This window comes from Nymphaea colorata, chromosome 7 (assembly GCF_008831285.2).
Source record: "Nymphaea colorata isolate Beijing-Zhang1983 chromosome 7, ASM883128v2, whole genome shotgun sequence".
Classification (NCBI taxonomy): Eukaryota; Viridiplantae; Streptophyta; class Magnoliopsida; order Nymphaeales; family Nymphaeaceae; genus Nymphaea; species Nymphaea colorata.
Genome location: NC_045144.1, coordinates 1,520,735 through 1,546,598, shown reverse-complemented (window position 1 = coordinate 1,546,598; position 25,864 = coordinate 1,520,735). Strand labels below are relative to the sequence as shown.

Genomic DNA, 25,864 nt, shown 5'->3' with positions numbered 1-25,864 from the left:
GATGCCCAGTACTCTCCTCTTCAGCCATGCCCTGTACCCATGTCAGTGTCTAATTTCAGTGGCTAATTTGATGAATTACGACCACGAATTTAAGGTGCTAGTTAGGATATCGGTTTTGTTTTATTCCCAAGGTCCATGGACAGAATATGTGCAAAAGAACATCTGGGAATTTAAACCCGGTCTGTTAAACAAGCATTATTTTATTTTCCTCATGGCAATTCCGACCAATGGAAGCATCTTTTGCCTTTACTTCAAACTAAAATTTTAAATATCATGTACAATGTAGGCCCACATTATGAAGCATTATAAATCAATCTCCTCTACAGCAATTGCTGCTTCCTGCACCACTAGAAGCTGCTGCAGCTTATTTGCAGCCGAAGAAGCCAGCTAAGACTGAAGACAAACTTTTTGGTGATCTAGTAAGCGTTGCAAAGACAAAATCTAAACCCTTGAGTAACCCGGCAACTTAGAAATTTGGGTTTATCCCTCTTGACTGCTCCTTTACAGGTTGATGTTATTTTGCCAATTGATGTTATATTATTTATTAAGATTATAGTTGTTAAATAACTGATAGGTAGTTGATCTTCACGTTCATTGCATCACTGGTCGTGGTTAATGATTCATATGCAATTTTCAAACTAGAGATCAAGAAATGTAAACTGAGTATTATCATTTATCAATTTTGATAGGTGGTTGATTTATTTTTGACAAATTTTATGTGACATTTTTTGTACCATGGTTGCTTCTAATTTTTTATGCAACTCTGGAAATCTGAAAATATATTTCTTTATTATCAAACTAAGAAATAATTTTCAAAAAATCTAGAAATATATTTCTTTTTCTTCAAACTAATATTTGTCAGTCATCACACACATCAAAATAGGAATAAGAAAGATATTTCCAAAAATATTTTTCTAATTTCAGATTTCCAATCCATCAAATGACCCCTTAAAGGACCATTTGACAACTTTGAACTTTGATTTAATAATAAAATTTTCCAAATAAAATTCCACATCGAATTAGAATTAGAAGTTTTTAGTTTCTCTTTGTGTTTGACATTTAGAATTTTGATCCCATAATTGAAAATGTGTTTGATCAAACATTAGTAAAATCACATAATTAATAAACTATAGCCATCATGACGTGTTGAAAAGAGAAAAATAAATTCTTCACGAACATGAGGGGTCGTCTTCTTGTGGAGGCAGGTTGAGACCGGCTACACGAACTAGCGGATGGTCACAAGCGGCAGAGATGGTATTGGTGAACTCCGTGGGGACGACGATGTGACGGCGACACCATGGCCGCGAGCTGAAGGCAAAGCTGGGTGCACGGGAACACGTGACCTTGGCCGAGGAAAGGGATCAGCATCATCTCCGTTTCCGCGCCGCCTCATACCTCTCTTCCTCCACCTTCGATGAGCAGTAGTAGTCGACCCATCTGTATTAATGCTGAAATTAGAGTCCATGTACTCCTTTTTTACGAGCGTAGATCCTAGTGGTGACCCATCTCTTGCTTACTTTCTTGGTTTTCACCCTTTTGAGTATTGACCATTTGATTGTTCAGGCTCTTATAGGCGACCCGAGGAAGACGATTCAAGAAGAGCTCCTTAAGTGTCAAGTTTGTCTTGTTGTGAGAAGGGACTGGGTGACCTGTCACCTTCAATGCATGATACTGTATGTTTATCCTTAAGTCTGTCCAACCTTATATATCGGAGTGCATGTGTTTATGCAGATGGATGTTTAGTAAAACTCAATATTAATATTTAATGACCAGATTATTTCTTTGATGGAAACTCTCAACTTTTCAGGTATATCCTTTCTCAAGAACATGGCGATCTTATCAATGTCTATGACTGGTATCAGCAGGACAATGTTTATTAACTCACTGGTTTCTGAATAACCTATTGAGTGTTGATGGCACCCTCAAAAAAAACTTGGTTTTATGAAAACCAATTTTTCTGAAAACATGGTTAAAAAAACTATCTTTGTAAACTTAGTTTGGATGTTTGGAATCATTGCATGATAAATGCAAAACTTAGTTTAGAGGCAAAAATCAGTTTTGCCTTAAAACTGGAGGGAGACAGTTTTTCAAGCTCTTTATGAAAGCCAGGTTTTGCCAAAATTGGGTTTTGACAAAACTAAGTTTTAATATCATCCAAACATTCTTGCGATGGTGTTTCGAGAGACAAAACCTGGTTTAGGTTGTCATCCAAACACCCCATAGGTCTTTTGCACTTTCTTTTACAAAACCAAGTTTTGTTAAAACATAACATTCCTGAAACCCAGCTTTGATGGACCCGAAATACTCTAAAATATTGGTTTAAAAAAGCAAAACCAAGTTTGGCATCAAAACCAGGGTTTTGGGTGTCATCCAAACATCCCCATAATCTTTTGTATGCATTATCGACATCAGTCAATAACGACGAGACTTTATCTTTTCAACTCCCTAATGTAGAGGCACCTCTTGCCCTTCATATGGACTTTTCTGCTGCAAAATAAAAGACTCTTTCTACCCCCAAGGGACTTCAGTTTTGCACAGATACGGCATGGCCCTACTCCAAAAAGGCTATGACAAAGTTGGATGGACGAGCTATCGGCTAGGGCCCTCCGTAATTGCGTTGACCCTTTGTGGCCATTGAATGATGAAACTTTCCTTGAAAGCAATTTCATCTCCATCAACAAGTGAGTTTTTTGTCATCTTTAATCCAATCTTTTGACATTTATGTGTGTCTATGCAGTGTTAAAAATGACTTCCCACACTTTTAAAAGCTTCAACAACCATTGCACCAGTTTGGGGCCATGAATATAGTAGTCAGATAGATGTAGCGACGGATTTGTCATATTTATGTTAAAGTAATGGTTAGAGAGGTTGTGAAATTGAAGCAACGTACAAGATTCCTAAATTGTATCCAAAGCTCTCCCTGTACTTCCATTATAAATCATAGCCACTGAAGCTCAGCTAAGGTTTTCTTCTTAAAGGAATACGTTCGCTAAGAAGAGGTTTGATATTAGGAACTGGATATGAGTGTTCTATGAATCCACTTTAAATTTTTGGCTGTTCAAGTGTTCCATGAATTTACCCTAATTTTGGATCAGATTCATGAACCACTCGCACCTTGTTACTAATGTCAAGCTCCCCAAATGAATTTGGACATGTTGATAGCCTGAATTAAAGAACAAGCTTAAGAAATGACTCGGTTCTCATCTCTCATGAGGAAGTTGGTGAATGCATTATATTTGATTAAGGGCCAACCGTTTTTTCATTAATAAATTTCATTTAAAGGTTTCAAAAAAACAGGCCAAGATCCAAGAGGGCTGGCTCAGTGAGGTAGGATTTAAGGAGCAGCCAGCTCTGGTCAAAGTATGAACATCATGCGGACGACCCTGTAAGGGCTTTAGATTGCAACCTGAAATTATATCTTGGAAGAACTTTACTTGTGTTAGAAGCAAAATTAAGTAGTCAATATTCTTCTTTCAAAACTTTCAATACTTATTTGAAATTGCAGCATAAAAACTTGCCACTTTCGGGCTTGCACCAATCAATGGTTTTGGGGGGGCAAGGCTTTCCTAGTCCAAGTTACCATGAAAGATAGAAATAGCTCGAACATTAACTGTGCTTTCGGACGAAGTCCACTAATGGGTCTGCGAACATCAAGTCATGTAGGTCTTAACCGATCGAATTGATTGTTTAACAAACCGGGTCTAAATTCTCAGACATTCTTTTGCTCATACGCTGTCTATGGACCTTGGGAATAAGACAAAACCGATATCGTATCTAGCACCTTAAATTCGTGGTCGTAATTCCTCAAATTAGCCACTGAAATTAGACACTGACATGGGTACAGGGCATGGCTGAAGAGGAGAGTACTGGGCATGTTCTTGAGGTCGCACCAATTGATCATTCCATTAAAAATCAAACTTGTAAATACAACAAAAACCTTGTCACTTAGAGGATTATGAGTACATAAAATCATCAATTCCTGTTACAATGACATGAACAAAAGGATCCAATTTTCATGAGAAAGAATTCTAATGAATTAATCGTGCCGAATGGCCACAAGAAAGATAACGGCAATTCCGCTACGGAGACTTGAACAGTTGCTGACCCTGTAAACCATTCCAAAACTCTTTTGCGGTTACAGCCCTCTTTCCAGGAAGTTGTAGCTCCAAAACCTGGCCCACAGCCTCTTTCCAGGAAGTTGTAGCTCCAAAACCTGGCCCACACAGGAACACTGGGAGAGTTTCATCTGATATCAATGGCAAAAGATGTCATAAACCCCAAACAAAGTGCAAGGCTACCTGCAACAAGGAATTATTCGCACATGGTACTACCAAGGCTTCTCCATAAAAAAATATGCACATCTCATCATGCTTGCAGTTACTGTCATTACCAACTATTGTGGTAATGATCTTGAGGTCTACAGTGTTGATCTTTTGATTGTTATCAACCACTTGAATTTTGGCTCGGGTACCTGGCCAGCCTGCAAATGCGTGTACCTGAAATATTAGACAATTCTGAAGTACATGAAGTATATAGAACTAGAGTTCAAGACACTAACTTGTTATGCAAGACCAGTGCTTCCTGATCAAAGTTCATCCATGACTCCTCTGACCTTACCTGCTTAATTTGAATCAAACAACATGTAATAACCGATAGAAAGTGAGTGATGAAGCAACAAATAATCAAAAACCCATCCTAAAAGCTTCAAGATGAAAGTGAGTCAAGAATGTCACTAGCAGGTGTAAACGCATAATAATTGCAGAAATCATGAAAGGCATTTTATCATTCCAAGATAATATCAGCCCAAAAAATATCACTTTCATTATTCATCGCACTCTGATCTTCTTTTATGCACAACTTTATAATAATATATAGATATAGTGAGCTACAAGAGCTGAATGTATAGAGAAGAGATAGAAGAGAGAGAGAGCAGTTCAACGCCAATGTGTAACTTGGTAAATCACATTTTTGACAGCTATTTTTAGATATTAATATTGTTCATATGCCAATTATAAATGCACAAGGCTGCCGCATTAACAAGCTTCAAAAATCAAGACATTGACATGAGGGGCATTTTGCACTGTAGGCTCCAATAGCTGAAGGTCTTTTCAACCTTTTTTAATCTTTAGCAGCCAAATGCTACTGTGTTCCCTCCACAGACTAGAGGAACATATCTAAATATATTGTTGACAAGATGAAGAGCACAAATAAGAGTACACGTGTGACAGGTCAGAGAGAGAATGCACATATTCTGTTTGTGTGTGTCCACATGCCACTCTAGACTACATGTACACACACTAAGCAAGGTCAGGAGGATCCATAGATAGCATGGTGAAGGATGAGAACATAACTACATGAAGTTTCTAGCATCGATATTCCTTCATGAATGATACTCATTTCCAGTAACTATAACAGCTGAACAAGTCTTAAGACATTTCCTTCAATGGAGAGTATTTTGTTACACTGATCAGATTTGTGTGAAGAACACTATCCTCAATCAAGTGGGTCTGTACTAGACAAATGACCAAAATATCAGCAGGCAACAGGTAATGAAAGCAAGTCTAACCTAAATTAATCAACTATATTCATATAACATGCCAAGGTTCATATCCCCAAGGTTCGAAGACAAATCATGGATAAAGGTTGATATAAAAGCTGGAACCGCTGCCAATGATGGTTTCCACAATATATGCACATAGAATCCTAGCTGTGAATGTAAGAATGCACACGTCTGCAATATTTATGCATCATAAAACAGCAAAGGTTCTATTGGAAACAAAGCAATTGAACTCCACTATGAGCAAAGGTAGCTTCAGATCACCCATATGTTCATGATACCTTAGGTGCTAGAGTGGCCAGTGCGTCATCTTGCTTTTCAGCTTTCTCCATTGTAGAACCATCCAAAATAGAAGGCAATTTACCTAATAATAAATTAGATCATGCAATATATAACACCATTTTGGCTAAAACTCAAGCTGGAAAAATAGAATTCAAAAGAGAGGAAAAAATAATATAAGCCCAGAAATCATGGTATTACATCATTGAAGCTATCTGGTCAATTTGCAAGTACATGCGAGATCAGCTCCACGGTTCCAGGATAACAAATTAAACTCCATGTGTTCGTATTAATCACATGACTAGGATCACCAAGTCTGCTACCAACTATATGAGAGTAGTACGACCATTCCAATATTTACGCTTGTTCATATTATAACAAAAAGAACCATCCCCAGAACAAGAAATAACCAAAACTCTTGTATAAATCTAGGGTTTAGATATAGATATAAACTTTAACAAAAAAAAATAAAGCTGACAGCCTGAATTGTGCAATTTTCAAAAGCGACCAACCTTTTATTCACTAATCCCCTATACTCACGCACCAAACCAATGATAGACCAATACATTTCTATTATCAAACATGCAAAACTTTCTGTTTGCTAACTTAGAAATTTCTTTATTTAATGATCATTAGAACAAAGGTGAGTATGAAACCAAGAGTTCAATACATAGAGACTGCATTGTTTGCCAGAAAACATTGCAGTTGTTTGTCCATTTTTGACACGCACCCGACTCCTGTCAACAGCGAGTCGGTGCAGTCAGCATGCATCGAGGACAATCCTGTCATCTTTTTTCACAAGTTTGAAAAAAGACCTTCCTAGTGCTTTTGTCCATTCTGTAACCTGTAGACATTTATTTCAATCATTTGTCAACAAGAAGTTTACCCTTTTCTCCATTCTGTAACCTGTAGACATTTATTTCAATCATTTCTCAACAAGAAGATTACCCTGAAATCCGTATCAATCGGGTCACCAGAGGGCTTTCACGGCAGAAGTAATTTGGACGAAGGATTGGGTGTGATCGGGCCTCTCGATTCCTTCTCAGACGCATTATGGAGCACCGAGCGTCGGTCTAACTTCTGAGAGAGAAACCACGACTGATCGGTCTCTAATCGATTGGATTTTGACCCCACTGCCTAGCTGATTGATGTGTCTAGCTATAGTAATGAGGATCAGAACAATGAAAGGTGAATCGAGCTGTGATTGAACGCTCAACTCCAACTCAAGTTCGGATCAGAGAACTCGTCGAGCAGAGTCAGATAGAGCTCACTTTTTCGGCGAATGGCCGGTGATCGGAGAGGGCTTCCGTTACCATTTGGATCATCCATGCCAGAGATCCTCTCCACCAAATTTGAGGTGATTCGGTTCAGAGACGGTGGATATATGAAGCTCATAAGAAATTCAGGCCAAACCGGCGGCGATGATGAACAAATCCACCGATAGCAGGCGGTGCCCCAAATTTCTTGTAAAACTCGGGGTATTCTGCAAAATCTGGTGAACGAACTCAATAAGCTTGTGCTTAAACAGATTACAAAGCTTCTGTAATTGATTGTTTGGTGGATTGATCGAATTCTGCATCGAAATCGAGTGAAATCGGGCGACCCTGTCCTGAAGCAGAACGTCATGGGCGACAAAGATCTTCATCCTCAACACGTTTCTTCTCTGGTGGTCGGATTTGGCTAAAAATTAGAGCGTCCACTCCCCTCCTCATGCCCAATTTATGGTCCAAACTTCAAGCAAATCGGAGTTCTGCTCGATTTTCTAAAAATCTGCGAGTTCAAGTCATCGGCTGTGTAACAGGGTGACTCAGGCTTGGAGAAGAAAGACCCAGGCGACATGGATCTTTATCAGGGGCGCGATTTCTCCCTGAAACGAATTTGCTGCTGCAAATCTGGGCGGCCCACCCTCTCTTTCTATACCAGTGCTGACCAATTTTCATCGAAATCGGAGCTCTAGGTGATTTTTAAAAAGTTCAACGAGTGGACCTCTCTGAGCGGCTTCTGAAGCAGAGAGACGCTTGAGTTCAAGTATCGAGGCCAAGCCTCATTGTTTCCCCAATATCGACCGAGATCTTCCACTTCCTGGTGATTTAATCCATATTTCTTTCATTTGTTGATTACATACTTGTCGGGAGTTTGATATTTGTGTTGTTGTTTCCCTGATTCGGACAGAAACTTCACCTGCGGGAGACGAAGAAGCTGAAGTCGATGCAGCAAGTGGTTGGCGTCTGTCGGTGCTTCCGACGGCAGCATCCCCCACTTTCCGACAACGAATTGGGGTTCAACTCGGATCTGGGGATTGCATTCATATCGGATTGTTCTCTGTTTTACTGTTTATGCGAGACCAATGATTGCATGTTATCTATTTGATGTTCTCTGTTGCTGAGATTTGAGAAGCATCGGCTGGGGAGGTGAACAAGGAACTTTGGAGGAGAAGGGTGACCGCCGGTACCCGACCAGCGACTACCTCCCCCTTTACATCAAATACAAGGGACAAAATGATTCCACGGTTACACATTTCCTCCTTCAATTCCCTATTTTGGTTGTTGTTCATCTCTATAGTAGTAACCTGCGCATTCTTGTTTTGTGCTAAGGAGAAACCGAGACAGCGACTGGTTAGCGAGCTTGGGAACGAGCTGCGAGCTGGTCCCAGCACAAGACGAGGTGGATTGGTGAATGCCAAGGATTATTGACTGGTTTTCATCCTTGTAGTGTCCCCAAACTAGCTCCGAGAGGTGAGCCTTCTTGTCCCCCTATAGACACGGGATGGGTGCACTTGTTTTTGAGCTAGCCTTTGAGGCTTATTCCTAGCAGGGAGTCCTCTTACGCACGATTTTCCATCGACACACGCTTAGGGAGGCTATTGCAGTTGTGGGAGCAGCCAGCGCACACAGACAGATCTCTAGGGAAGCTATCGCGGCACTTGAGACAGCAGCAGTAGCGGCAGCGCACGGCGTGGGCGTTGTATTCTTAGGGATGTTACCATGGCTAAGAGGCCGCCTAGCGCATCCGGGAGAAATCATAGAGAGGCTATTCAGCAAGCCCAGCCCGGTTTAGAGACCGAGCCCAGCAACAGGACCATGAGCGAGTCACGCACCCGGGCGACCAGCGCCCAGCCATCCGAGGAGCATAGCACAGACCAGATCGGTTTAGATGCAGCCAGGTTGGTCCGAGTTCAGGGGCGACCAGCGCCCAGCCATCCGAGGAGCATAGCACAGACCAGATCGGTTTAGATGCAGCCAGGTTGGTCCGAGTTCAGCAGCCGGACCTAGCCACCACAGCAGCAGCAGGGTTCGGACCTACACTCAGTGGGTTCGGACCTAGATGAGCATGTGGGACCGAGACAGGTGCATATCAGACTGAGACGCGGTCAGCATGGGTGCGTTCTTTACAAGAACAGGTTCGTTGGACCCGGTTCAGTGGAGTTTACTTCTGTATCGTTTATGTTTCGTATCAACTCTTGTACCATCTGTAGACCAGACAGAGACCATCCCGAAACAAGCTACAGTATAAATGATCGTTAACTCTGTAATGAACCCTATCCAGAATTAATGATGCTTTGAAGTCGGTCTCTACTCCCTCGCGGGGAGTTCTTCTTCTTTCTCTTCCATGTTTTTCCTTGTTTGGGTGGCTGTCTTGCTGTTCAAGAAAACCCTCCGCTGGTTCTTCTTCACCAGGAGGCGACATTGGCTGATATCGAGGCAGACGGTGGCCGGACTCCCATCAGCTTCATTTCTGTCCACCGATTTTCCCAGCAGCAGTGTTGAGCGTGGAGCATTGTGCAAGTTTCATGACCACGGTGAAACTGAGAGGCAACGACCACCATCGAATTGCATAGCAGAGTCTCTCAATGGCGAGCATTCAACAGCAGATTTCATCTCAAGGGCGAAGATCGACGGTAGACCATATGGCTGTACACGACTTCTGGCAGGCTAGCAGGAAAAAATAAGTACCGACAGACCTTCCTGGTGCTTTTCTCAATTCTGTAACCCAATTCTCTAACATGTAGACATTCGTTCCAATCATTTCTAAACAGGAAGATTACCTTGAAATTTGTCCCAATCGGATCATCAGAGGGTTTTCACGGCATAAGTAATTTGATCGAATGATTGATTGGGTGGGATCGGCCTCCCGATTCCTTCCCAGTTGCATTCAGTCGCACCGAGCGTCGGTCTAACAAGCATAGGTACAGTGGCAAACACTTAAAACCCATAGGAAAACATACCTATTCACCATACTATACCAAGAAGGTAAGTCACATCAGTCAGGTGCACTGCTGCAGCATCGTTTAAAATAACTTAAATAAATAGATAGATAGATAGTACTAGCTTTAAAAAAATGGTGATATTTTGAAATATCATGCTGCCAAAAAGAAGTGACATGCATTCAGTCGGAAATTATCACGAGATTGTAAAATTATTGCAAAAAAGCAAAATTATAATATGATGATATTTCTCTTTTTAAGAAAATCCTTATTTGCATATTCTCAGTGTATAATTTATGTTCCATTTCTTTTAGAATCTTAAAAATTATTTTTGAATGTTTTCAATAGTGTAACAAAATTAGTCAAAACATTATAATTTCAGACCTCTTCTGTTATTTTTTATATGTTTTCTGTTTTTTAAATCCCAAAGAAATATATATATATATATATATATATATATATATATATATTTATGTGTGTGTATATGTATGTATGTATAGTGCTTGTACGAGTCGAAAAGTAAAGTCCTCCTTTATTTTTTAATGCAGAGGTGACCATGGCTAATGCAACCTGATGATGGCACAATCTGGATTGGAGAGAGAGAGAGAGAGAGAGAGAGAAAAAGAGGAGAAGGAGGAGGGAGAGGGAACTTTCTTAATCTCTTTCTTATATTCTTTTATTTTTTTATTGCTTAACATGATGATAACAGCTATCAAGGTTGACTAGGTCCAGTTACTGGACAAAACATGACTTAGTCACATTTTTTTTACTACACCAGACTCTCCTTCATTTCAAGTCTGGGGCACACCCAAAATTGAATAAAAATCGTTCACTGTCACTGATTGCACCCAACTCCTTCAACTTCCACAACACTCAACTCCTTGGATTTTCAGGTAGGACGCACCCCAGTCAGGAAAAGTTGACTTGGTCGCTTGAGTGAGGCAGCAATTTTGGCAAATCCATGACTTAAAGAACAAGAGAAAGGGAAATTCTAAGCAAGTTTAGTTTCATAAGGGAAACTCACATGCAACTAGCTGGAAAATAAACCAGTACCTAGCTTGAACAAGGTTGTAGCCCACATCAAACTTTTGCTTTATCAACACAATGGGCAAATGTGCAAGGGTAATAAACAAGTTGAACTAAAGACAACCTTGCCCATCATACGCCAATGAGCTCATTAAAAGAAAATTGAAGCTCAAAGCAAGCTTACTGCAAGCTGGCCTGTTTTCCAAGAAAAGGACTCCTATGGAAATGTATATTAATGAGCATGGAGTAAGTCTAATATCGCTTTCTCATACTCAGCTCGTCAAAGCGTTCAACTCATTGAGCTTGTTAGCGAAACATGAACAATCTTATAATGAGCTGAAGGGATGTGAGAGATAAGCTGCTTCATTTGTTCACCAACTACATCTGACTAACTGGAAGAATAACTACAACATCACCAAATCTTATTCTATACAAAGAGAGAAAATGATGCCATAACATCTAACAAGTGGTGCAGCTAAAACTTCGTCTTAGGCAGTATTTGCAATCACAGCAACGCATGGATGACTACAGGCTTGTGAGAACTAATAGGTCTACAAGCAAAGGGGTTATTCAGATACACAAAAGTACGAAGAGGTGAACCCCCACTTCCAAGTGACGGACTTCCCAATTAACTTAGAAACAAGTTAGGAAAATCTTACTCAGATATAGCCTTTTAAACATAAACTGCTTCTTCATTTTAACAAGGCAAATTTCCACGTCATGATTTATGTGGATGTTACATGATGATAGGAAACCAAAATGCATGTAGAACAACAGTACCAACCAGACCAGAAACAGAAGCCTACAGACAGGAGTTGTTACGAACCTCATATTTTTCAAGTTCAGATTCCCATTCTTTATGATTGTCCAAATGCTTTTGGGAACCAAAATAGGTCCCAACCTTGAAATTTGTTGAATGGTCTATTACCACTGCTTGCTGCACAAAAATATGAAACCTTAAAAACAGATAATCAGATCAAGACCTAAGCATTTCCTAAATCTTGTTCCCCTGCACTCAATCCCTGACAAAAGAACAGAGGAAAATGTGAAGATGATGAAAAATAGTGAACTATGCATAAAAAAGAGGAAGAAGAAGACGAAGTGGAGAGGATATGTATCAAACAAGATGGAAACTTAATGTGCCCTGCAAAAAGACAATATATACCTCAGTGCACACAAGAACTAAAATATCAAAATTGCCCCGTATAACATACAAAATAGTATGGTTTCTTTGTCACATCCTTGGACTTTTAACTTTGTCCAATCTAGTGTCCTGCGCAGATCCTTAGTTCATAAGGAAGCTACCAGCCTTTTTCCTTTTGTTCATCTCAAGGGATAATGTGTAGCAGCAGAATACTTGAAGACAGCATATGCAAAGGCATTAATGGACTTTAAAACAGGCAATCACTGCCCTTTGTCCCTTCACTAAGCAAAGTTTGATGGCCTGGAAATATATTTCTGGAAATATAGGAAATGGAAAAATGGAATGGAAAATTTTTTTCCAATTCCAATTTTGGTGTGTGTGTGATGACTCAGAAATATATTTCCAATTCTATATTTCTGAGTTTGATGGTATGAGAAAATGGAATGGGAAAAATACCAATAACAAGTATATAGAAAAATCACTGCCCCTAAGCACCGGATAAGCCGTTGCCGCTCTGCTTCCGAACTAACGGTGCAATCGTCCATGTGCCTAATGTATTATTCCTAAATTTCATGAATTAGGAAGTAGGTTATGTTTGTGAACTCGAACAAAGATGCTATATATTAAAAAAGAAAGAGCAGAAGCTTGGTCAACCAATACACAATGCTATAAAATGGAACTTCACCATGAGTAAATGCTCATATCAGTCTTGAGTGATGCAGATTTAATTTCAACCAGACAGGGAGAAGAAGCCGTTGCAAGAAGTAAATGTCTCTACAGTACATACTGCTACACTGTTTTTCCCCAAGAACAGGGTTCTCAGAAGCATAGCTCTCAAAAGAGCTTGACATTTAGCTCAAGGGTTTCTTTCATAGTTCCAGAACAGTTCTTCAATTGGATTGGCTTTTTGACTTTGTGAATGTCAATATGCTATAAAGAAGTCTTCCATATGAAAACTGCAAGTTAACAATGGCATAATTCCAGAAACAAATGAAGTGATACCTGAAATGCTTCTCATCCCTCAGCCATAATAGTTGCATGGAAAACAACATACTGCATGTCAATCAATGTGCACACTGCATCAAACAGGAGCTTAGGCCAATCCTTACACCGCAAGCTCACGGTCAGCGTACATCATTTGGTGAAGTCTCCTGTCCGTATCAGCTACACCAATTGACACCGCTGTTTTGGCACTGCGCTTGTCTCGGTCATCCCTAAGCACATTTCTCAGCATCTCCTTAACTTTGACAAGCCGATCAGGATCGTCAATTGGAAGCCCAGTGGATTAATCAGTTATGTAAACTAGGGAAGCCATTCTTGAATTATGAGTCCAAATTTCTGAGGCCACTACATTGCATTTCAGATCTGAAAGTTTAGGGAAGTCTTCACAATCACGTTTTCCTTGCTACCATGAATATCAAAGCCAAGCACAAACCTACGCCTTACTTTATGGCGATACATCCATTGGGCTGACTATCTGACCCACAATGCATTCTGACCTTGACGTTTCTAGATTCCACATTTGACAGGCAAAATAACTTGGCAATTTTGTGTTTCAGGGGAGATTTTAAAAAATCTCAAATATCTTACTCGAGCAGATAAGTTGCTTCACACGCTCTGCAGCATAGGCACTTCAAATCCTCAAGATCGATAGTGCAAATCTGCGCCCTTCCGTAAACCCAAGGAGAAATATAACGAGGACCAATGCAAGTTCATAAAAGCAACAATATAGCTCCTTACAGGGAGGAACGGGCCAAAAGATTCGTCCGATGGTATGCAATCGTAAGGTTAAATCTAAAAAATGTAAACCCCCGATCGGCCTTGGCAGGCCGCCATTTCCGCACCTCATTGGAAGCCCGTCTGAGCAAGCAAACAAGCGAGACGAACATGTTCCTGTTTAACGAATCGCCGACAAAACCTGCATTTTCCGGAAGGACGACATACCCAACGATGAAAAAGGCAAGAACCGCCTCTAGGACTCAGAGAGTGAAAAGATTAGAGTTCAGAAGCACCAACCGATATTAGTATTATGGAAATGTTCGAGGAAGTGGAGGGGATCTAAGCGAGGGAGATCGCAACCGTAGGGTTGCCAACGCCATTTAGTCAGATCAAGGGCGCCATTTAGTCAAATCAAGGGCGTTCTGCTTGTTGTTGGCGATGCAGTTCCAGCCCTTGAAGATCTCCTTGCAGGTGTGGTCGTAGAGGGGCTCAGCCTGCGGGTCGTAGACCCATTGTCCCTGGGAGTAATCGCAGAAGGCGGCAGACCTCCGACTCGTCCTTTTCTCGCTGTCATCGTTGGAAGATGTGGTCGTAGTGGTGGTGGAGGTCCTGCTACGGAGGGAGGCGGCGGAGGAGGAGGAGTAGAGGAAGATGCAAACGGAGGGGAGGAGGAAGAGGAGGGAGCGGCTGCGGCACAGGAAGGAAGAGAAGGAAGACACGAAGACGCGCTCGCATGCCCTAACGGGCAAAAATTTTTTTCCGGAAAAAAATTTCCGTCTCTCCAGGTGGAAATTTTTTTCCGGGAAAAAAATTCCGAATCGACCTTAACGGTCGAAAAAAAATTTCTCCGTTTGATACGATGGAAAACTTTTAAATTTTTGAATTTTTTTTCTCGATGAATAGTGTAGCATCAAACGCCCCCTTAGGGGCCTAGGGCTGTCTTGGCCCCTTTAGAGAGTGTTGATCGGTTAGGCATGAGTAATGGGTCATGCTGCCCATCACTTAGCAACCATTCCCATCAAGTTGCTTGCTATCTTGAGCACACATCGTGAGGGCATCACCCACTCAAAGCAACGCAGGGCCACTTCTCCATCACTTGGTGGTTACCTAAATGCCCACTGATTCACATGGTAAGTTCGTGGCTGCCAACTTCAGCTACTTTACTACTTTTATGGGATGGTCCAACTGAATTCCCACCAAGCCTACCATGAACCTAAGACACATTGGCAAGGGTCCGGGTATTGTAGCATGGTTTTGGACACAGTAGTTTTACAAAATGTGGGAATGGCGACATGGCAGGGTCTATATGTAAGCAAAACTTATCAAGCAAATGGGAGAAAAGGGGTGAAAGGCTCGTCCTATAACAAAAATTGGTAGCAAATTTTATATAAAGAAAGGAAGTTTCCCTGGAATGACATTGTGCACAGATTTGTCGTTAAAATGTATATTAAGCCATTAATTCTTGCCCATTATGTTGTAGCAGGGGCAAAAGCTTAATAAATAGCCTGCCTTAAGTCTTTGAAATTTCTTGAATTGTGTGTGCGGGCCTCAAAGAAGTCCAAAGTTCTCCACATGTCTTCATTTCAAGGCAAAGATATCAGCTACCAGGTTCTGCATGGATCCAAGGGAAGACTTCACCTCTAAGGCCATCCAATACCAGCTTTGATCAAAGAATGCAAACAATAGGCAATTTTCTTCTTTCGAAGCTGAGAAATAGAATCCACATATATTATCTATAGTATTTAGACCACAAAAAACATCTAATAAGTTGCATTCACCAAAAAAAAAAATTATGTTTCTTTCCTCTTTTCCCGACATCAGGGGTGGAGCCAGGATCTTTTTCAGGGGCGGGCCAAACCCAACGAACTATAATATAATATATATATATAGTGTTTGCATCCCAAAATATTGGTTGGTTTTGGAGTGCTCCAGAAAAATGAGGTTTTTGTTTTGAAAGAGGAAAGAAAGGGACTCGCCCGTCGGTACGATGATCGACCGTTCCCGGCGCCTTTACCGGGGGTAATCAACCCAAGGGTTATGTTTATCATTGATGCATTTCGTTTTAACTTAAACATCTTTTTGATTCCCGGCGCCTTTACCGGGGGTAATCAACCCAAGGGTTATGTCTAGGCATCCCACATTTGTAGCATTTCACTATAGTTCCTTAGGTTCTTGGAGTTTCTGCAAAATTGTCTTTGAACTTGTCATTGCTTCTCTTTTTAAAATCTCTGGTCCTTATAGGAGCAAGAATATTAGTTGGTTTTTCTTGAACAGTCATAAGTTTTGCATCATTTCTCTTGGTCAAACGTTCTTGCTGAATAGCTAATTGTATGGACATGTTATCAGATATTACATTTTCCACTACTGCTAGGTCCTTAGTCATAACCAACGTTTTGTTAACTTGGTCAACAACTCTATCTGACTCCTTCATTTTATACGAGTTATACTGTTCTAACAATAATTGAACATGCATAGTAGTAGTGGTGTTGAATTTGGATGAAATGCTATCTAACGTATCTTTGGCTGTTGGACAGTCTTCAAACACTTGATCATCTTCCATGAATGTTAACATGATAGTTTTGGCCATCAAGTCATCAATCTCAAAAGCCTCATATTCCTTCATTTCCTCATTAATAAGTTTGTCTTTTAAAGTGGGAAAGAGCTTGTTGATCACATAAATCAGCCTTTCTAGAGTTAAGGCCAACATGATCCTACATTTTCATGCATGAAAATTATTTTCACTGAGTTTTTCAGTCTTGGCCAACTCAGAGGCTCCCACTCTTGAAGTCATTTCTAAATTAATTTATAATGGCAAGCAAAGTACAATAAACAAAAGCAACACAATGAATATCATGTTAGGAAATCCTCAATAAATTTCTAAGGCATGTAAGGAAGCAACACAAGGTGAATTTTCTCTTTTGTTTTCAAATTTATATGCAGAACCCTTTATCTGCAATTCTAAACAAGACTTAAGGGTACCAAGAGGCAAATGTACATAGCATCCTGGTTTTCTGCCGAACTTGAAGGGTATCACTATGCAATTTTGTATGAAAAACTCTGGTTTTCACTGAAAATAACTTTCGTAAGCCTCTTTTTGAAAAAGTATTTAGCAAAACCATTGCGGGATAAATTTCTGAAACATGTAACTGCCTTTTCAAAAATTTTGCTAATATGGTGGACTAATTTGTAATTTTGTAATTTTCATATAAATTCAGTCAAACCCCATACCTTTTTCATTTGTCGCTGGTTTTTTCTCTCTCCTCAGGAAAGCACCTCTCTCTTCTCGCGAGAAGGAGTTTCGTCCGGCAGTGGAGCTTCCGCCGCGCTGCCGCCGCTGCCCTTTCCCCTTCCGTTCACTACCGCCCGCATGAGGAAGGCACCCTCCTCTGTTTCTGCTGCATAGCAGACGGCGGTAGAGGTGTCCGATGACAGTGGCGGCTTTCGGGTGTGCCGAAAAAAAAAAAGGAACCAGCTTGGCGGCAGCTAACTCGATCGACCCGCGACCTGCTTCCTGCACTCCGGCAGAGATTTGGCACCTCACTACGCCGACAGAAACAAAGGACGGTTCGCAGGCGACTGGTCCTCTGTTATTCCACCGAAAACCGGTCAAGGACGACGCGTCTCTCTCGTTATTCCCTTCTCCCTCTCAAGCTCTTCCCTCTCTACCTCTCCCTTTCTTTCTTTCTTTCCTTCGTTCTTTCTACCGCTGGAAAAACTAGGAACCCGACGGGGTCCCTCCCTCTTTTCTTGCTGCATGCCGAGGAAGGAAGTAGGCGGCGTTCCTCCAGTTCTCTGGCCGGCAGAGAGGCTGAACGAGAAACGAAAAGGAGCGAGTGACTGAAAAAGAAAAGCAGGGAGGCAGCTGGGTTCCGTCCGGCGTACGACAGATCCCTAGGTTCAGGCTGTGGATAAGGCTACAGACGGCCTCAATAGAGTGGAAGCATGGGTGTCCGATCAGGTCAAAGGGAAATAAAGAAAAAAAAAAGCAGAAGAAATCTCTTTATCTCTTTGTTTTTATCTATAGTTCGAGGAGAGCAGGCTCTGCTTCTAATGCCGGAGGTGTTTACTAGTTCTCTATTAACAGGAACTATAAGCGCAGGTTATAATCTTGTCGAAACTGCAAGCTGTATAGACTAGCATGCTTCAAACTTTTAATCTAACATGAATTGTTTATTCTAGCTTTTAATCTAGAATGAACTGTTTATTCTAGCATGCTTTCATGTTCAGTAGACGCTATCTTGATAACTGTCGAGGTACTTACTTGAAAGAACCGTGGCTTTGATACCACTGTTAGAAATTGAGAATCTCAGCAGCAACAGAAAAATTGCAGTAGCGTCTCACCCACGACGTCTCAATAGCAGCGTCAGTAGACAGCACCTGTGACAAACATAGAGAAAAAGGGAAGAAGCAAAAGAGATTTGTTTTAGGGTTTGCTTCTGAGAGGCGCAGGTTGATTACCCAACGATCAACCATTAGATGAAAAGAAGCTAGGTCCCCAATCCGAAGCTAGGTCCCCAATCCCAGCTACAGTTATGTTATGGAGATTTATGGTAAGAATGTAAACGAAAACATTAATTTTATAAATTTATTTTCTGTTTTAATTTCGTAACTGCATAATCCCTTTGCAGTTACAGAGAAAAGGATAGGGCTCAGGGCCACCTAAATACATCCAAACTCAATTAGGTTTTTTATTATACCACAAAAAATTGGACATCTTTTTGTTACTCGTTAAACTGTTCTATTGCACAGTTTGTGATTCCTGCAGCTGCTGCATTACATGTTACTGAAAAAACATTCCTTATACTTTTTATCTCTACTGCATATCAACCCTTGTAAGAAAGATGCTAAAAGTAAATGCACTTAATTTTCTTTCATAGTCACAAAATTAATGAGACTATTGTACCTTCATTTCTTAAAGAAATGCTGCATTTTTTGTTACAATCTTTTGTTGAAACTCTTACTTTGAGAGTTGTGATATGGGTTTATTTGATAGCTTCATATATCAAATCTGAGGTTGATCTAAGATCTCTTTTATGTAGGACCTACAGAGTAAACAAACATCGACTTTTTGCCGGTATGCAAAAAGGAAGATTTGAGATACTCACTATATGGTCAAAATCTCGCATTTCACGTCCAATGGGAGGGATCCAGCTTCAAAACTTGGGACCTAAAATCCTTAGTCATCTCAAATCACCTCGCATCTCATACCTAAGGTAAACAAACGTCATTTATGAGATTCAAACTCCTTGTTCAAAAACAAAAGAATCACCAAACAAAGTATGAAGTCGCCAATTTAGAGTGCGTGCCGACAGGGCGATTTTCAGGGAAGCATCTTCGCTCGGCCCATGCACTCCCATTAGGCACATGCCTCTACCAACCATGACAATGGGTCTGCTGACGTGTTTGTCACGGAGTGGGCGGTGCAGGGCTGGGCAGCCACGAAGACACACTCCCATTTTCCCCACAACATATAGAGTCCCTCTAGTGCATGACCAACCTCTATTGTAAGTTCGTTGAGGATGTCTCTGATACCAACTTGTTGCGACCCAAAGCCGAGAGGGATGCCGTAGGCAGCCGTTCGTGGTCGCTGATCGCCAAGATCTCGCACGGGGGAGGAGTTCTTCAATGGAACAGTAACCTGTGCTCAAAACAGAAGACGCAGGGATGAACGCCGGTGGATGGGAGGCTAATAGAGGCTCGTGCGGTGGATTGATCGGTGGGTTTGGCGTCAGATGGATGGAAGGAATCGACGGGATGCGTGTGGGTGGCTTCCGGATGGAGTCTCCTTCGCTGGAATGGGCGTCAGTCGATGGAGATCACCAGCTCGGCGGCCATGGCTGCTGGAAATGGGGAAGAGCAGGGAGAAGAGGAAGAAGATGCAAATGTCGATTTCATTGATGAAGAAGGAAGAGATCCAAGGGGGCTGCCGCCGGGAAGAACATTCGGCGACCTTCTGGGCAAAGCTTCCAGGAATCTGCCCTCTTGGGAATCCACTTCTTGCATACTCTCAACAATGGCTTCCTCCCCTTGTATAGAGGAGGAAGACGATGGCCTCCCACGCTCGGGTGGGAGGTGGCCGACCAAACCGTCCCGGTTCGACATCCTTGTCGAACCGGGTCGGGGGCGGTGACTCGCCCGGGTCCTCAAAGACCCGGGTCTAAAACTGAGACGATAAGAAATGCGGGTCCGGACCCCTGTCCGGATCCCCCGAAAAGTCCGCGCCCGGATCCATTAGACTACGCATGGATCTGGGTCTACAAAAATGACGGGCCGACCCGCCTCACAACTCCGGATCCGTGCCCGGTTATTCCCAACGTGTCCCCCCTATACAGTGTCACGCCTATAGCGTGGTGTCAGGCGTCACAAGGTGGGCTTGTCCCGTCAAAGGGACACGCGTGTCCCGCTGAGCTCTCTCTGGCCGCCTGACTGCCTATCTGGGCCCGGACCTCTCGGCCGGGCGCTGCTGCGCCCGCTCATCCGCCGGTGGCCGGGCTGCCTGGTGCGTCGCCCGCAGGCCCGTCGGCCAGCCCGCCGAGAGCGTCTGCTGGTAGACTGGGTAGTAGCCAGCGCCGCTGCCGCCTGCCTCGTCCGCCTCTGGCCGCTGCTCGGCCGGGTCCTGCTCGGCCGTCTCGCCATCCTCGGCGCCCCCTGTCCGCGCCCCTGCCCGGGCGATGGAGGCCAAGCCTCCCGACGCGTCCTGCCCTGTCTTCCGTGTCCTCTGTCGAGCCGCGGGATTAGCTTCCCGCGGCTGCTCCTGGGCGACGTCATGCTCTCCGCCACAAACTGTAACCTCCCTCTTAGCTGACTCGGGGTCTCTACCTCGTCCTCCTGGCGCGTGGCCTGCTCCGCCTGTGGGCTGCGCACGGCCCGGCGCCCTGGCGTGGCCGGCTGTGGCCCTCTTCGTGGACGCCGAGGGATGGCCCGTATCAGATCCATCCCCCTTAGATGGAGCATGTCCCCATGCTCCTACAGCAGGGTATGTCTCGGCCAGACCGTTGGCGTCCTCCCAAGTGGGACCTCCCTCGCGACCGTCCCACTCCACCAAATACTCCCGGTGAAGCTCGCCGTCTCGTCGTACCCTGCGGCTACGTAGCAGCCTCCGCGGCAGGGCGCGCTCATCCGGGGTCTGAGTAGTGTCCGTGGGCGGGGCTCCGTGGTGCGGCTTGAGGCTTTCCACGTGAAAAACTGGGTGCACTCGGGCGTCTGCTGGTAGTGCTAGGCGGTAGGCGGCCTTGCCGTGGCGCGCCTCTACCCGGTAAGGCCCGAAGTACCTCGGTAGTAGCTTCGAGTACGGTCGGCCGAACAGGGTCTTCTGCCCCCTGGGCAGGCGTTTGAGCCACGCCCAATCCCCAACGCTAAACTGGCGCTCTGCTCGGCCTTTATCGTGCTGCTGCTGCATGCGGCTGCGTGCCCTCTCCAGATTGGTGCGTAGCACCCTCAGTATCTCATCACGGTCACACAAGCTGCGCTCAAGGTCGTCCTCGCCTGCTAGACCTGGCTCGTAGCTCCTCAACGTGGGCGGGGGTCGCCCATAAACAGCCTGGAAGGGAGTCATCCCTATCGAAGAGTGTGGGCTGGTGTTATACGCCCACTCGCACCACGAAAGGTACTTGGCCCAAGTCGACGGCCTGTGCCCTGAAAAGCTCCTCAGATAGGTCTCTATGGTGCGGTTCACCACCTCAGTCTGTCCGTCGGTCTGGGGGTGGTGGGCCGAACTAAAGAGCACCTTGGTGCCAGCCAACCGCGTGTACTCTCTCCAAAAATCGCTGATGAACACACTGTCCCTGTCGCACACCATCGTGCGGGGCATGCCGTGATGCCTCCCAATCCACTCCTGGTAGGTCTCAGCGACAAGACGGGCCGAGTAAAGATGCGGTAATGCTGCAAAGTGACCGTGCTTGGTGAGCCGGTCCACCACCACAAGTATAGCCTCCTTCCCATCTGAACGAGGGAGGGCGTCTATAAAATCCATGGAGACGTCCTCCCATGGCCGGTCTGGTATAGGCAAGGGGCAAAGGTGCCCGGGTGTCTTGGCTGCCTCGTACTTTTCACGCTGGCATATGGGGCAGCTCCTCACAAAATGGGCAACGTCGGCTTTAAGCCCTTTCCACCAAAAATCGGCGGCCACCCTAGCTCGGGTTTTCTCACGCCCCTCGTGGCCCATGGCAGGCAAGTCATGGTTGTGACGGATCAGCTCTTGGCATAAGGAATGCCCTTTCGGAATGACGACCTTGCCTTCTCGGTAGAAAAGGCCCTCTCGGGCTGAGTACAGCGGGATGCTGCCCGGGTTCGCCTGCACGGAGGATAGGAGGAGCCGTAAGGTGTCGTCCTCCCTCTGAGCCGCTCGAATACGGTCCCATAGGCGTGTAGTAGGGGCTGACATGGTGAAAAACGCCTCAGGAGCTCGTGAAAGTGCGTCGGCCGCAGAGTTGTCCACTCCTCTCTTGTACTCAATCGAAAAATCATAGCACAAGAGTCGGGCTATCCACCTCTGCTGAGTGGGGGTGGATATACGCTGAGCTAACAAGTACTTGAGGCTGACGTGGTCAGTCCTCACCACAAAGCACTGTCCAAGGAGGTAGGGCCTCCACTTCTCGACGGCTACGACTATGGCCAACATCTCCCTCTCGTACGTAGAAAACTGGTTGGCGCGTCGGTTGAGGGCCTTGCTGATGTAGGCAATGGGGTGCCTATCCTGACTCAGTACTGCCCTAATCCCAGCCTCGCAGGCATCTGTCTCCACCACGAATGTCTTGGAGAAGTCTGGCAGGGATAGCACGGGAGTGGTGGTCATGGCCACCTTGAGCTGCTCAAACGCCCCTCTAGCGTCCTTGGCCCACTCCCAACCACCCTTCTGGAGCAAGCGGGTGAGGGGAGAAGCTATGTGCCCGTAACGTCGGATGAACCGACGGTAGTACCCCGTAAGCCCAAGAAATCCCCTTACCTCCCTAGGGGATCGAGGTATAGGCCATTCCAACATGGCCTCAATCTTCGCAGGGTCGGCCTTGACTCCCTCGACCGTGACGATATGCCCAAGATAGGCGACCTCAGACTGACCAAAGCTGCACTTGGTCTGCTTCGCATACAACTGGTGCTCCCTGAGCAACTCCAACACGGTCCTAAGGTGTCTGGTGTGGTCCTCAAGAGTGGCGCTGTAGATGAGGACATCGTCGAAGAAAACAAGGACCCCTTTGCGAAGGTGGGCTCTGAAAATGTCGTTCATGCACTATTGGAAGGTGGCTGGTGCATTGGTCAAGCCGAATGGCATCACCAAAAACTCGAAGTGTCCGTCGTGGGTGCGGAAGGCCGTCTTGGAAATATCCTCAGACGCCATCCGAATCTGAAAGTAACCGGACCGTAGATCAATCTTCGAGAAGTATCGTGCACCCGAGAGCTCGTCCAAGAGCTCGTCAATCACGGGTATAGGATGCTTGTCCTTGAGCGTGGCCTCGTTGAGGGCTCGGTAGTCCACGCAAAACCGCCAAGATCCGTCGTGCTTCTTCACTAGAAGCACCGGAGAAGAGAAGGCACTCGAAGAGGGTCAGATGAGTCCCTCTCGCAACATGTCTCGAACCTGCTTCTCTAACTCGCTCTTCTGAGCGTGGGCGTACCGGTAAGGCCGAACACAAACCGCTGTGGTACTGGGGACAAGCTGTATGTAGTGGTCGTGAGCCCGTGGCGGAGGTAGCCCCTTGGGCTCTCGGAAGACGTCCGTGAATTCCCCCAAAAGAAGTGAAACGGGCTGCGGCGTCTCTCCTTGGACGGCTGGCTGCTCGTCCACACAAGACAAAAGGAGGTAGGCCGGCTCTTGGGCCTGTAGTGCTCGGAGGACCTCCTTGGGCTGAACCGGTCCGTCAAGAGCCCTCAAGGTGGCATGCTGCCCGTCGGCACGGGGAAACTTCAAGGTCATTTCCTTGAAGTTGAATGTGATCTCGTCAAGCATCTTGATCGACTGAACCCCAAGAATGATGTCTGTGCCACACTGAGCTAGGACAAAAAGGTCTACCCGAAAGTCCGTGTCCTGAATCCTGATACTGACGTCTTCACACACCTCACGGCAAGGAATACGGGCACCGTCCCCCACCATTACCTCAAAAGGAGGGTAAGCCTTGAGCTTACAACTCGAAGATATAGCTACCGGCCGACTAATAAAGTTGTGCGTCGCACTGGTATCTACAAGGACCATCACCCTCACGCCTCCAACTGTCCCTTCGATCCTCATAGAATTAGGCGTAGGGGGCCGAGAGATAGAGAAATATGCCTGTGGAACCAAGGCCTGTCGGTCGGTGGGCTCTCCCTTGTCGGCGTCGTCATGCTCGGGTGGAGGGTCCCCTCTAGGGCTGTCGGCAGTCTCCTCATCCTCTAGCACGTGATACATCATGTTTGCCCGACACTTATGCCCTCTCACATACTTCTCAGGGCAATAGAAGTACATGCCCTGTTTGATCCTCTCATCGCGCTCTTGCGGTGTGATAATTTTCACCCGTGGAGTAAATGGCTTGCGCGGGGAGCTGGCCGGCGAATAGCGCTCGGGCGTGCGAGGCCTCGGCTGGGGTAGCCGTGAAGGTGAAAGCGAGGGCCGGCCTCGGCTAGGCGTGCCCGGGCTGGCTGGCCGATGGTACGCGGCCAGCCGGCGGATCTTCTCCTCAATCTTATTCGCCTTCTTATAACATTCTTTCAATCGTTGAGGGCGGCCCGTCATCAATTCCAGCTTGATGTCCTCACGAATGCCTCCAATAAAACTCAAAATAAGGGCTCCCTCGGGCCAAGCGTGCACCATGCTAGACAAATCTTCAAATCGGGCTTGGTAGTCCTTAACGGAACCCGTTTGATATAAAGCCTTGAGCTCAATCTCGTAGTCATGAAACGCGGACTCTCCAAAGCGATCAAGGACTTCTTGGACCAACTCTTCCCAAGGAGGCTCGGGTAGACCCCTATAGTTCCAATTGTACCACCTCATGGCCTCTCCTTCGAAGTGGCATACGGCTATTGACACCCATAGATCTCGTGGCACTTGCTGGCATATAAAATATTGGTGGGTCTTGTAGGTCCACTCTTGTGCGTCTTGCCCACCAAACTTGGGAAAATCCAAACGCATCCATGGTATAGCGCGAAACCGCTCTTCGCGCGGGTCATCCATAAAGGGATTGAAGTTGACGCGCCCGTAGAGTGGCTGGCATCGGTGACCGTGGTGAGGAGGAGCCTCCCGAGGTGAATCAAGTCCAGCAAACTCTCCGGGGTAATCCTGCATTGGCTCGGGTGGAGCACCCGGTCCGAATCGAGGAGGAAGCTCGTCGAAGGCCCTAACATTCTGCCGCCACCTCTCTGCCCGCGTTTGGCCGTGTCCCCTAAAGGCCCCTCTGCCCGCATGCTGTCCCAACCTCGGCGGCTGTCGCTCGGAAGGCATCTGGTCGAACTGCCCGGGGTCCCGCTGGCTGAAATCCCCCCTCTCGAACGCTCTTGCCGGCATGCCGCCGGTTTGATAGGCCTCGTTACTCCTAGCGCCGGGTGACCGTCCCCTCTCTTCTTTATCCGCGGGGGTGTCCGTGTTGGCCCAACTTTTAGGGTCGGGGGGAGTCAAGTGATGGCTCCCCCCCGGCTCTCGGCTAGCCACCCTAGCGAATAGTCTCCTTGACGGTCTTGGCCTCGGGATGGAACGTGAGGCCATCTTTGCCCAATGTTCGGGTCCCTATGGGAGGGCTCCCCGAACTCGTAATGGCCTCGCGTCATGCCTCTTCCGTGGGGGTTAGGGTCGTCCCTAGCCCATTGGCTGGTGGCCTCCAAGTGATCAACCCTCTCTCGCACTTGCCGTAGGGCTGCTCCCATATCGGCTCCAAATCGGCTCATCATTTGGTTGATGTTATCTTGGAACATCATACCAAATGTCTCAAATTGCTGGCTCAACTCAGATCTCAACACATTCAAGTCGGTGTTG

At 45.3% G+C, this 25,864-nt stretch overlaps 1 protein-coding gene and 3 long non-coding RNA genes across 5 annotated transcripts; 1 reads left to right on the top strand and 3 right to left on the bottom strand.

Annotated features, from left to right (window-relative positions):
* Positions 1-3,884: 3,884 nt before the first annotated feature.
* Positions 3,885-6,902, bottom strand: LOC116257048 (uncharacterized). Its single transcript, XR_004173297.2, has 5 exons — positions 6,785-6,902; positions 5,839-5,921; positions 4,559-4,617; positions 4,299-4,480; positions 3,885-4,213 (listed from the first exon to the last, which is right to left on the bottom strand). It is a non-coding gene; the product is annotated as an uncharacterized LOC116257048 (long non-coding RNA).
* Positions 5,928-9,368, top strand: LOC126410213 (uncharacterized). The gene is made up of 2 exons (XR_007573818.1): positions 5,928-8,571; positions 8,692-9,368. It is a non-coding gene; the product is annotated as an uncharacterized LOC126410213 (long non-coding RNA).
* On the bottom strand, positions 9,340-14,678 carry LOC116257643 (uncharacterized). Of its 2 annotated transcripts, none has more exons than XR_007573820.1 (3): positions 14,227-14,678; positions 11,893-14,128; positions 9,340-10,073 (listed from the first exon to the last, which is right to left on the bottom strand). It is a non-coding gene; the product is annotated as an uncharacterized LOC116257643 (long non-coding RNA). The 2 variants fall into 2 exon arrangements; XR_007573819.1 differs by having other exon boundaries at positions 9,340-10,009.
* An 8,477-nt stretch (positions 14,679-23,155) lies between these two features.
* On the bottom strand, positions 23,156-25,597 carry LOC116257642 (uncharacterized). Its single transcript, XM_031634587.1, has 2 exons — positions 23,504-25,597; positions 23,156-23,428 (listed from the first exon to the last, which is right to left on the bottom strand). The coding sequence occupies exons 1-2, from the start codon at positions 25,595-25,597 to the stop codon at positions 23,156-23,158; spliced, it is 2,367 nt and encodes a 788-aa protein (XP_031490447.1).
* Positions 25,598-25,864: the final 267 nt, after the last annotated feature.